At 37.7% G+C, this 13,768-nt stretch overlaps 1 protein-coding gene across 1 annotated transcript in view; it reads right to left on the bottom strand.

The window, feature by feature from the left end:
* The window catches only part of LOC127623828 (mannosyl-oligosaccharide 1,2-alpha-mannosidase IA-like), a 143,297-nt gene that overhangs the window by 87,493 nt on the left and 42,036 nt on the right, over window positions 1–13,768 (bottom strand). The window contains exon 3 of the mRNA XM_052098375.1: window positions 3,695–3,810. Within this exon, the coding sequence (XP_051954335.1) occupies window positions 3,695–3,810 (116 nt within the window). The remainder of the gene's footprint in view (window positions 1–3,694; window positions 3,811–13,768) is intronic.

Here is a 13,768-nt window from a genome sequence, read left to right as displayed (position 1 = left end):
ATTTCCCAACAATTTCCTAAAGGTGCATGAACGGCACAGCAGAGAAACATTATTGCATCACATTGGTAAATATCCAGTTGGGGAATCAGATCAGGCATCTACGGAAAGATAAATGGTTGTTGTCTCTTTGTGGTTATGGGATTATGGATAGCCTCCTCTCAATTGCTTAAGCAGTTCCAACTGCAACAGGGCACCAGATATTTCCAGGTGATGGCTTGACTCATTTTTTGGTCTTAGAGGTGATTTTAAGACATTTTAAATGTCAATAGAAAAGGAAAAAAGGGATGTAAAAACTGTTGATAAATGTTGTCTTTGAAATACTTGCAGAAGATCCCACTGCTACAAACAGTGAAACCTGAGAATGTCCCTTTGCCATAAGTTTGACTGACGTGATGTGTACAATGAAAAATGGGTCAAAAAGACGCCTTAAAAACCAATCACAAACTCACCAAGATGCTTCAAAATTTCACTTATAAGTCACATGAAATCTTTCCCATGTACAGTACAGGTGAATATAGAAGTCACTAGGGAATCAGTAGAAGTTAGATGAGGCAAAAGCAGCGATACTAAGCATCCACTGACTTTACAACTCTGCAATTATTAAAGACCTGCAAAGCCAAGTTTTAAGTAAAAAAATTATTACACAGATACTGATGAGGAACAAAACACTTTGAGTGGAAGATGTGACTATTTTAGAAACTCCTAATCTGCTACAGAGGGGAATGCTGTTTGTGATACAGACTTCAAGCAAGCCAGACAACGGGAAAGATTTACTGCAATGACCTCTCGACTTGAGTCAAATGGCATATATGTCCTGTCTGGTGGCTTATGTCCTGTCTGGTAAGAATTTCTTATAAAAAGAGAAGGGAATTTCTATTAATATCCTTTTGATGAGGCTCTTCGATAATCTGGCGGTATAATGTCTCAGTCTGTTAGGAGTTCTGAAAGGTTATATAATTTGCGTTTGAGTTCAGTTGGGGTTTGCGGTCACTGCAACATAGCTGTCTTTTACAGCATTCAGTGTATCTGACCTGAATGATACTGGCTTTTTACAGGAATAAAAGAATCCCACAGCATAAAAGATGAAAGATCAGAGCTATTGATAAGTTCTAGTCTATGGTCAAATTGCTCTGTACAGCAATTTGATAATAACTAAACAACTGTCAATCATTGAGGATTAAAGGGGTAGTTCATCCAGAAAACATAATTTGCTCACCCTCAGGCAAAATGTTAAGGCCTCACTTACCATTCACTATCATTGCATCTTTTTAATTGGGGGGGGCACTATCCCTTTAAGTAAGTTTTCTCTAAAGGGCTGTTCACACAAGATTTGTTTCTATGTCCATTTGTGCTTTCATGGAATAATTTTTCCGTTAACTTGTACTAGATGGACATTTTTAACCACTGAGTAGCGTCTCACTGTTTTTTTTTTAGCACCTCACTCCATGAGCATAGTGTTTTAAAGATGCCATGTAAAGTAAACCTGTGAATGTAATAATGTCAACTTTTTAATGCATTCTTGACACTTGTATTTTGGTCCGATTGCTGTGCTGCGTCTAGCTTTTTTTAAAGCAATAACATGTTCTATATGAATGCCCCCTCTGACTGGAATGACCCGACAAACCAAAATGTTGCCAAAGATGCTGAAATAATAGGCCTGCCAAATCTTATGTTTGAGCAATGGCCAAAGATTTACTTAAGATGAATCATATCTTGCAGTAAAATCAGTGAGTTGCCAAACAGATAGGAAAAATTTAGGAAGCCTTTGAAACGATGTGAAACAGTATTGTACACAAGTGTAGATGATAATATATGCCAGATTACAGATAACCTTTATTTAAATAGCTAAACACCTTTTAGCTGCTCAAAGATAACCTCAAAACAGAGGTAAAACAAAGAAGCATGACTATCCTTCCAAGGGATACGATTATTCTGTTGAGAAAGAGAATTTTGTGCATCAGAAACAGGTTGCTTAGTATTCCAGAGATTATCTAAATATTAATAACTGATTCACAGGGGTTTACTGTGGACTCTTTCATTGTAAAACTGCTCAAGGGTACAAAAAAAAGCCTTTCAATTAAAAGTTGTTTAACACTCTTCATTAAAGCATTGGACCCTATATATATTCTTGTCTCTTTCCTTAAATCGAAGCGGTAGGATGCACAGTATGAGGATTTCCGATTCTTAACGAACAGTAAACTCACGCAGAATGTCTAATGAAATGACCTCATAATACAGAGGTGGAGAACTGATAGAACATCAAAGAGAGAAAAAAAAGTATTTCTTTCTGCTTCATCATGTATGTGTTAGGACTTATTTCATTCCTCAACTTTGCAACTAATCTGCAACTCTACATGGAGAAATAACTCACTCTCTCCATGCACTACCATTATGATTCATTACGTTTGTAAGTAAAATTATGACTAAAGTCTTTGATACAAAAAAGTATATTGAATTGCACTAATCAAAAAAAATATTACTTTTAAAAAATATATTTTTTAAATGTAATATTCCCAGCATAAATATAGAAAAACATTGCATGAACATTTTTCATTTCAATATGCTTTTTTTGTACCAAAGGCTTTTACTTCCATAATAAATCAGATTTTCAAGAAGGCTTTCCTGCATTTCCCTTTAATGTTGGTCTTGGTCCATATATTTTAATTTTGGGTGCAGCTCTGAAGTTCAGCCCTTCTCAAAATGTTCAGCACTAGTTCAGCATGTCTTATTATATTATTGAATATAATAAAATATTAAATTAAATTGAACAGGCCACATTCAAAGCTGGTGTAAAATGGCCACAATTCTCACACATGACCGCACAAATTTTCATATAGTTAAAATTCTACTCTATTTAAAAAAACTCAATAAAAAAGTGGCATACGGCACAAACCACATATCGCAAGTGACTATACTACTTGGTGGGAGAATTGTCTGTGATGATTAGTATTATGAAAATGTATAAATGTAGACTAATCATTTTAAACTTTATTATTCAGTAATATTTTCTGTCAAAGACAATTAACTTTTTCATGACCGTTTCCCACATTCTCTCAGTCTGTTTATATAAAAAGTATTCTTCGCATGAGCAACAGCCCTGAACACTTTCTCTGGGTCTAATCGCACACAAACTGGAGATTTCCTAGTCTAATCTAAAATAGTTCTTTTATACTCCGGCTTTGCAAAGACTCCATTTCCACACATTGTGAAAAAAAAAAAAATAATAAAATAACAAAACAATCCATGCAAGAATGCGCCACTAATACTGTTTGGATCAAACTGAAATTATTAGGAAAATAATCTTCAGACACTCACTGGGAAAGAAAATTTAGAACTGAAGAGCCGCATGGATTAGAAGACATAAAAAACATATTTCATGAAGCCTGGAGAGTGGTATTGTTAGCTCAGATGAGAAGAGTCACCTCAAGAATTAATGCCAGACATGTGAGTCAGAGCCCTATTGGCTGATTAACAAGCAGTGACCCTAAGAGCTCCCCACCCTCGCACAAGAGCGAGAGTTGACTTATTCCGGCAGCACTGGCACACAATGCAAACAAGTTTTCAAAGCCTCATCAAAAAGTCATTATTCGAATTGATTCGGTTTTATTATTCAGGGTCCTATTTTTAGCAGTAGTAGCTATGTGGATAAAACTAATTGGATCATTGGTTTAGAAAAGCTTGAGATGGGTCTTACCATGTTAAAGTCCAGGTTCCTCTCCACCCACTCGGTAGCAGCCTCAAACTCATCATACATCTCCATAATGTAGAGTGTGTCCAGTGCATCCACAATGGTGGCTCCTTTGAGACTACCTGTGGATAAACATGATGAAAAAGTATTTGAGAAGACTTCACATAACAGCACAGATCAATGTGTCAAATAAAGTGCTGATAATAAAGTGCATGGCCAGAAATCTTACACTGTATCTATGTTTTTATTTATGTTTTAAATTCAAGGCTGCAGATTCAAATGTGTCCCCAAATTCAGAAGAAAAGAAAAAAAGTACAAATCTACATGGAAGTTTTATTTTAGGTAAATTTCAGCATCATTACCTAATACAAATAATTGTAATTAATGCAGCTAATGAAGCTAATGTTATAAAACACACATTTAGAAGGGGGGGCAATAGTTAGCATATGGTAACTAGCACACTCTTTAACAAAAACAAAAGACGTTCACTGGATGTTTTTTCATTTGCACTGATTATGAACACAGCAGGTTGGTGACATTGCTTTTTGTACTTTAATTATTAAAGTCTGGCACTGTGTGCATCCCTCTTCGAGAAATGCAAAGCTGCCAACCAGCGGTGTTCCTCATTTAAAAGTCCTGGCTCTGTTTACTGATGTTGAAGACACAACATGTAGTAATTATTGTGTGCAATGTTTGTATCTTAAATCACAGACCACCTATAAAGCATTCACGTGTTCCACATTTGTCAAGTTTTGCTTTGTAGGAGCGAATGAGATGACAACAATTGTGCTAAGTCTCACAAACCATAAGCAAGCATGACACAGTAATTCTTCTTGGCTCGTTTAAAATTGGACATGATTAAAAGTAATGACTTGTAGTCCAGTGGATAAGTTGTTGTTAATCCCTCAAACTGATTATTTTTTTCTATGCTATGCAAGTCTGATTTAGATTTGTGATTCAGCTCAACCACTTCCTTTAAAAAAACCTCGAAATAGCTATGCGTTTACAAATCGAATACTACTGAGTGCACTGTTTGTTCTTTATTTGAGTGCAACCAGAGGACAACATAATAGTTAGCCAAGTTGTGTTGTCCATTTAATCATTTGTGCCATCTGTTTAATAATGTGTTTTATCACATTTAATTCAGACAAACACACAACACACATAAAATACAGAAGTGTTTTGCTGCAGGGCTGTCGATTCAGCATTCACATGTCTTCCTTACATTTAGCTTAATAAGGGCCAATGAAATAAAAATGAAAAAAAAAAAAAAAAAAAACAGAGCAAGCAATAGAGGAAGTTACTGCACGAGTAGGATAGCATGAGGTTTTGGTTGGAAACAACATTTTAAAAAGGGGAAAACATTTTACATATTAACATTTTCTTTACATGCCTTGAGAAATAATGAGAAATGGCCTTCAGTTTAGTTTAAAATATGTGGGAACATAAAGGATGACAAATCTCCCTGATTTCCTCTTATCAACAAAGGTAAGACAACAACTGCAAGGCGTAATGACAAACAGGTCAAGAAAACAGGATGTGCTGACCAAAAAACAAACAAAAGGAAAACACAATAAAATGTGTTAAGTGTCCTCCCTCCTGCTTCCTACAGCTTTGAGCAATACAGCCCTGTCATAAAATGTCTGGTTTTATGGACTGACATGCCTTTTCAACTCCGGTCTTAAGCCACTATTCTACCTTACAATCCTTACAAAAAAAATTATAAAAAAATTTCAAGTTACTGTATAGGCTACACTGTAAATAATGTCAGTATTTTTAACAGTAAAAGACTAAAAATGCATCAGAAAAAAATGTATCCAGCATTTATCCAGATTTGGAATGAGGAGCTTAAAAAATAACTTAACTTCTTCATGCAAAAATAAACACTGCACAATAAATATTAGAGAAAGACATGATTCATACACTAAAAGTGGTTAATATATATCATTATTGTATCACTAATTATGTTTTAAAATCAAGGTTATTTATCCAGATATTATTTTTATTCATATTATTATTAATGTGGTTTGAAGCATTAGGTTGCATTATTTTTTGTGTTCTCTCAGACCTGATTAACTTAAATAAAAATGTAAAAACTGATTAATAAATGTATAACGTCCATCCATCCCCCACTTTTGGCTTCTGGCTGGTGAGGAGGCTTTTCAAATGATGCGCAGGTAAGTAGCCTATAGCAGTGGTTCTCAACAAGGGGGTCGGGTCCCACTAGGGGGCCTCAGCACACTTCCAGGGAGGCCTCAAGATCTCTTAAAATCATTTAATATATGATAGACTATTATAATTTTGAATAATTATTATAATTCAACATACTAATCATTTTATTTTAGCACGTGGGCACAACACTGAACTGATGCAGAGCATGAGAAGCAGAGTGTGCATTTATGGTGCGAGCATCCGCCACTGAATCCGCAACATCTGCACAACGGATGGCACAAAACAAATGAAGTTCAACAAAAATTCCAATGAAGATCGTGATGTATGTATTTGGAACTATATAAGATGTTATTAACAAAATAACAGGAACACTTTGTGGGGGCATTTTTTGCCACCATACACTCACCTAAAGGATTATTAGGAACACCTGTTCAATTTCTCATTAATGCAATTATCTAATCAACCAATCACATGGCAGTTGCTTCAATGCATTTAGGGGTGTGGTCCTGGTCAAGACAATCTCCTGAACTCCAAACTGAATGTCAGAATGGGAAAGAAAGGTGATTTAAGCAATTTTGAGCGTGGCATGGTTGTTGGTGCCAGACGGGCCGGTCTGAGTATTTCACAATCTGCTCAGTTACTGGGATTTTCACGCACAACCATTTCTAGGGTTTACAAAGAATGGTGTGAAAAGGGAAAAACATCCAGTATCGCGGCAGTCCTGTGGGCTGAAAATGCCTTGTTGATGCTAGAGGTCAGAGGAGAATGGGCCGACTGATTCAAGCTGATAGAAGAGCAACTTTGCCTGAAATAACCACTCGTTACAACCGAGGTATGCAGCAAAGCATTTGTGAAGCCACAACACGCACAACCTTGAGGCGGATGGGCTACAACAACAGCAGAAGACCCCACCGGGTACCACTCATCTCCACTACAAATAGGAAAAAGAGGCTACAATTTGCAAGAGCTAACCAAAATTGGACAGTTGATGACTGGAAAAATGTTGCCTGGTCTGATGAGTCTCGATTTCTGTTGAGACATTCAGATGGTAGAGTCAGAATTTGGCATAAACAGAATGAGAACATGGGATCCATCATGCTTCGTTACCACTGTGCAGGCTGGTGGTGGTGGTGTAATGGTGTGGGGGATGTTTTCTTGGCACACTTTAGGCCCCTTAGTGCCAATTGGGCATCGTTTAAATGCCACGGCCTACCTGAGCATTGTTTCTGACCATGTCCATCCCTTTATGGCCACCATGTACCCATCCTCTGATCTCTACTTCCAGCAGGATAATGCACCATGTCACAAAGCTCGAATCATTTCAAATTGGTTTCTTGAACATGACAATGAGTTCACTGTACTAAAATGGCCCCCACAGTCACCAGATCTCAACCCAATAGAGCATCTTTGGGATGTGGTGGAACGGGAGCTTCGTGCCCTGGATGTGCATCCCACAAATCTCCATCAACTGCAAGATGCTATCCTATCAATATGGGTCAACATTTCTAAAGAATGCTTTCAACACCTTGTTGAATCAATGCCAAGTAGAATTAAGGCAGTACTGAAGGCGAAAGGGGGTCAAACACAGTATTAGTATGGTGTTCCTAATAATCCTTTAGGTGAGTGTATTTTGAATTTAGGGGCTTTTTGGCCCAAAACTGCCATAAATTTCGGACCCTGGATGGAACACTAGAGAGATGGAGATGAGAGATGTAACAGATATTTAAGTGTTTCTCTTCACCATGCAGCATTTTTGCCATTTCTGCCTTTGTGCTTGGTCAAAACTATAGATCACTCCAACGTCACACTTCTGTGAGGCAAAGCGCTCCCTCCCTGCGCACGCTCACACGCTGCTGACAGCTGCACGTGGAAGAGAGGGAGAGATTGAACGAATTTACTCAAGCATCCTCTGGTATTACAGTTTGATAGAAACATTTTTCATCTGTATATATTGGTTTAATAATTTGCAGCTGCACTGTAAAGTGAATAAAAGTGTGCAGGAATTTCCTGTGCTATGAACGTGGAACTTGCATGAATGATTAAAATTGTAAGCTATACCCCGTGACATATTTCAGGAAGTCGGGGGCCTGGGTAGCTCAGTGGTAAGGACACTGGCTACCACCCCTGGAGAACGCTAGTTCACTATTTCGAATCCCAGGGCATGCTGAGTGACTCCAGATAGGTCTCCAAAGCAACCAAATTGGCCCGGTTGCTAGGGAGGTATATCTATCATTCAAAAAAGGTTTAAGATGAGGTTAAACTTTTGGGGGGTATTTAAATGTGGTAACTCAATGCGTTTTCACTAATTGGATTGCTATCCGATTGAAAAAGCATATTCCATTTACACTTGGATACATAAATGTGTCTCTGCTAAACAGACACACATCTGATCTTTCATTCCCACGATACAGTGAGGAAAATAAGTATTTGAACACCCTGCTATTTTGCAAGTTCTCCCACTTAGAAATCATGGAGGGTCTGAAATTGTCATCGTAGGTGCATGTCCACTGTGAGAGACATAATCTAAAAACAAAAATCCAGAAATCACAATGTTTAATTTTTAAACTATTTATTTGTATGATACAGCTGCAAATAAGTATTTGAACACCTGTCTATCAGCTAGAATTCTGACCCTCAAAGACCTGTTAGTCTGCCTTTAAAATGTCTACCTCCACTCCATTTATTATCCTAAATTAGATGCACCCGTTTGAGTTCGTTAGCTGCATAAAGACACCTGTCCACGCCATACAATCAGTAAGAATCCAACTACTAACATGGCCAAGACCAAAGAGCTGTCCAAAGACACTAGAGACAAAATTGCACACCTCCACAAGGCTGGAAAGGGCTACGGGAAATTGCCAAGCAGCTTGGTAAAAAAAGGTCCACTGTTGGAGCAATCATTAGAAAATGGAAGAAGCTAAACATGACTGTCAATCTCCCTCGGACTGGGGCTCCATGCAAGATCTCACCTCGTGGGGTCTCAATGATCCTAAGAAAGGTGAGAAATCAGCCCAGAACTACACGGGAGGAGCTGGTCAATGACCTGAAAAGAGCTGGGACCACCGTTTCCAAGGTTACTGTTGGTAATACACTAAGGCGTCATGGTTTGAAATCATGCATGGCACGGAAGGTTCCCCTGCTTAAACCAGCACATGTCAAGGCCCGTCTTAAGTTTGCCAATGACCATTTGGATGATCCAGAGGAGTCATGGGAGAAAGTCATGTGGTCAGATGAGACCAAAATAGAACTTTTTGGTCATAATTCCACTAACCGTGTTTGGAGGAAGAAGAATGATGAGTACCATCCCAAGAACACCATCCCTACTGTGAAGCATGGGGGTGGTAGCATCATGCTTTGGGGGTGTTTTTCTGCACATGGGACAGGGTGACTGCACTGTATTAAGGAGAGGATGACCGGGGCCATGTATTGCGAGATTTTGGGGAACAACCTCCTTCCCTCAGTTAGAGCATTGAAGATGGGTCGAGGCTGGGTCTTCCAACATGACAATGACCCGAAGCACACAGCCAGGATAACCAAGGAGTGGCTCTGTAAGAAGCATATCAAGGTTCTGGCGTGGCCTAGCCAGTCTCCAGACCTAAACCCAATAGAGAATCTTTGGAGGGAGCTCAAACTCCGTGTTTCTCAGCGACAGCCCAGAAACCTGACTGATCTAGAGAAGATCTGTGTGGAGGAGTGGGCCAAAATCCCTCCTGCAGTGTGTGCAAACCTGGTGAAAAACTACAGGAAACGTTTGACCTCTGTAATTGCAAACAAAGGCTACTGTACCAAATATTAACACTGATTTTCTCAGGTGTTCAAATACTTATTTGCAGCTGTATCATACAAATAAATAGTTAAAAAATCATACATTGTGATTTCTGGATTTTGTTTTTTAGATTATGTCTCTCACAGTGGACATGCACCTACGATGACAATTTCAGACCCCTCCATGATTTCTAAGTGGGAGAACTTGCAAAATAGCAGGGTGTTCAAATACTTATTTTCCTCACTGTATATGCAAATAAAACAAATCTTCATGCTTATGCTTGGCAGTGAATTTAAAAGAAGTATTTATTTTGTAGTTTCCAAGCGACTTTGCTAAGTGTGTGTGTGTGTGTGCTGCTGTGTATTTTTATCTTCAGGCTTGTTGTAGGTAAGATGTGTCCTTGTGCGTCAGCTGCGCTTATTGTCGGTGTTTAGTTTCAATTGTGCCAGGAATCTACATCAAATAACTTAAGGAAAAAGTTCTGTCTCTCCTAAAACATACATTTGTTTCTTACTATGTTTTTATTTATTGCCCAAATCGAGCCCTATGCAAATACTAGGTAGTGGTCGTTATGTTTAGCATTTTCCCAACTCTGACAAATAGTGCTGTTTGGGCAGAGTAAAGTTTACATATATAGCTTGAGGAGCCAGATGCATTTACATTTGACAGTTTCATCTGGAATGCCTTCCAAACCACCTCTGTAGTCCCAGATATATATCCATCTCAAATCTGTCTTGGAGGGCATTTACATTTCATCATTTCATGATCAGATAGCCAAGTTTATTTACTAGGGTTGGGTAATGATACAGATTTCCTGATTTCTGATTCGATTCAATTCTGAATTTGATTCAATAGGGTGCATTTAAGTTATGTCTATTTTATGAAAAAAAAAAAAGCAAATCCAGTTAATGATACAGGGGACCTTATAACTTGGTACATTATGAAAATTACAATTTTAATAATTATATTTAATTCGTTTTTCATCATTTGTCACATTTAAGCTTTAGAAAATTAATAAAAATGTACTAATTTATGCACTCATGTAAATATGGTATTATATTGCATACATAAATTGTTACTTGTTTGTTGTTTAATTGCATAATTTATTTGTAAATACTATTTACAAGTATTTACATGGATTTGTTGAAAACGTGCTAAAAGCCGGTACTGTCTCTTTAAGAAAACCGGCATTTCTGTAAAGAGTGTCTGTATATGTACATTTAAAAAGTAAAGAGCAGATTTACACAGTTCCAATAGATTAGTGTATAAAGTTAATATAATTTAATAAAATAATAGTGGTCACCGTTTTATTTATGATACATTTCTGGCCACCATCGCTGACAGTTTTCTTTTAATTGTACTGTAAACCAATTACCATTTGTACTGTATTTTTACAGTTAATTTCTGGCAACTCCAGCTGGCAGTTTTTCACCATAAATTTAACAGGATTTTCTTCCAGTGAAACATTTGATTGCAGAGGAAAAAACAACACACCTTGCCTCAACAAACCACATGATTTGATGTATCTTTCATGTCCACAGCACAAACAGTACAGGAATACTTAAAACTTAGGTTTATTTTTTCATTTTTTTTAACCCTAGCCCCAAGTATGAGCAACAGTAACAATAATGCTTGCCTTTGCAAGCACTGCCAAATAAAATAAAATAAACAGACTACACACACTTGCAAATATACTGTATATCCGTATAAACAGGAAATATTATATTAAGGCTCAATTTTATCAGTGTCAAAACATCCCTACTGATTAGTGATGCTACATATTATCAGGATATGTTTCAGAATCAGTATGCTATGACTGTAATTAGTGTAATTACAGTCTTTTCAATACAGCTAAAAGACATAAATGTCAATAAAGTAATAGTAATCGCCACATCCTGTTAAAGCCAAGAAGTTTCAGACACCTTAAACCCAACATTGCCCAAATTAAAAGTAGATGCAAACACTAAGCAAACGTATGCTGCTCTATGCAGAGATGATGCAAATCAAAGTCTCCTATGTTAGGGCACAAACATGCCCTGTTAGTAAAGAAGAGACAGCACATTTGTGCCTTGCTGAGTTTTAACAGGCCCTTGAGGAAGTCAAGGTCCCAGTGAGGAAGTGTGAGAAAGTAATAAATCACTCCAGAATGCAGTGTACTGACACAGCTCTGGATTAGACATTCATGTCCCAAAGGTTTGCCCCACATGAGTGATTTTACCTCCTTGAGTGCTGACCCAAACTAGGTGTGCACACACAGTCTTATCCACAGGGATCTTACACTGCTCAGGCTTAGGAGGGACTCTTGGGTACTATACACAAGTCTTATAAATTCCAATTACACTGGTAAAATGTAAACCGGACACTCAATGACCAGAGATAAAGTCATCCACGGCCATGAATCCTTGCTGTACCCATGAGAGCGTGTCATGAACGCCGGTGATGGATGATGGAATACTAGTCTATTTCACGTCGGCTTGGTCTTTCAACACAGAGACTTGTGGATCGAAGACGATAACAATCTAACGTTGAAAGTACAATCATATATTGAACTGTGTTCCATCCCAGTGAATGTTATGGATTCATCAATACCCTCCAAGAGACCAAAAACTGTCCATTTGAAAGTGTCATTTGAGACAGCATTTTTGGGCAAAACATAAACAAGAAATGAACACTAATATCTAATGGTAACCTCATGTGTGGAGCTCATCTCAGGCCGGTGTGACAGATGGCTGCTCATTTTTGGCTCCGTAAGAAAGCTATTACTATAACAGAACCTTCTGGAACGGTATTATCGACATGGCAGTTCACCTCCAGAGCTATTTGACAGGGAGGTGACATTGGCTGTATCCGCAAGGTGGTACAATCCTGAATGTTTATTCCTGACTGATGGATACAGGGTAGTAATCCAGAGAACATTCTCTTGAAGGTCATGTTAATGACATAGATTTTTACATTATATTTCTTCACACTGCTGAGAGAATTGATGCGTAACAATATGCTACAGAATAACCAATTTTCACAAAATATAGGCCTATGCAATTTCATAATTGCATTTAATGAATTTTGAATATAAATAAATAAATACAGACAAAGGAATTTTCCGGGATCAAAACATGTTAAGCTCAATCGACAGCATTTGTGCATAATGCCGATTACCACAAAAAATAATTTTCAATGGTCTCTCGAAATAATCTGCATTGTTCTGACTACAAGTTCACAAGTTCAGTACAGTTAAAATAATAAAATTGCTTTGCCTTACCATTATAGATTGAGTAGCAGGGAAGTGCTGAGACTGAATAGCACTACAGCAAAACAAGGGGTGCACCACTCGATCAGTCGTCGAATTAAAATCGGCCGATCCTCGTTTTAAATCTGTGATCGGTGATCAGCTGATCATGCCTTTATTCAGGACTGATTTTTTCTTTAATTGCTGCATGCTTGAAATCACACATACAAAGTCACTCTAACGAATGAGCACCTGCACAGCCTTCGAAGCATGACATTGCGGCCACTGAAGTGTGAGTCATTGGCATTTGAAAATTTAAGCATTTGAAAATTTTCACTTTCAGACACAGTCTAATTAAGAGGAATTTGCCGGTTTCTTTAAAAAATTTGCATGAATATTAAATGTGCATTTTTAAGTCATTGTGGTAGTAATTCTGACTGTACAGTTAGAAAGAGAGGACACAGATACTTCAAGCGGATGTAAAATTGAATTACACAATGGATAAATAATAAAAATGTGAATACAAATAGAGTTTCCGTGATGTTGCATGAGTCACTACATTCATGCGCGCTTGCGCTTTCACATTCCAACATGCGCGCTCTCCATTCCAGGCACTCTCAATCTCTAATCAGCCACTCATCCAAGCACTACTTGGTGAGAATGCTGATTTAAATCACAGATATGTCACAGTAACAGTTTAACCTTCAATAATGGCACCACAAATTTTCGCAGATGCTAAAGTAGTGATTTGTGTTACAAGAAAATGCAAAAAAATGTTAACAAATTATAGATGCTACTGATTTCTCACTTAAGACGTTTTTGAGCTTGAAATGGATACATTTATCTTATTTTTTTATGTATCTATGCTGTGTGTGATGCTCGTAATGGGAGTCACTCCCCTGGCCTAAAGAGACAC

The sequence above is a fragment of the Xyrauchen texanus genome, chromosome 30 (assembly GCF_025860055.1).
Source record: "Xyrauchen texanus isolate HMW12.3.18 chromosome 30, RBS_HiC_50CHRs, whole genome shotgun sequence".
In the NCBI taxonomy this organism is placed as follows: domain Eukaryota; kingdom Metazoa; phylum Chordata; class Actinopteri; order Cypriniformes; family Catostomidae; genus Xyrauchen; species Xyrauchen texanus.
Note: the sequence above shows the minus strand (reverse complement) of the source record. Positions and strands in the feature narration are given on the sequence as shown.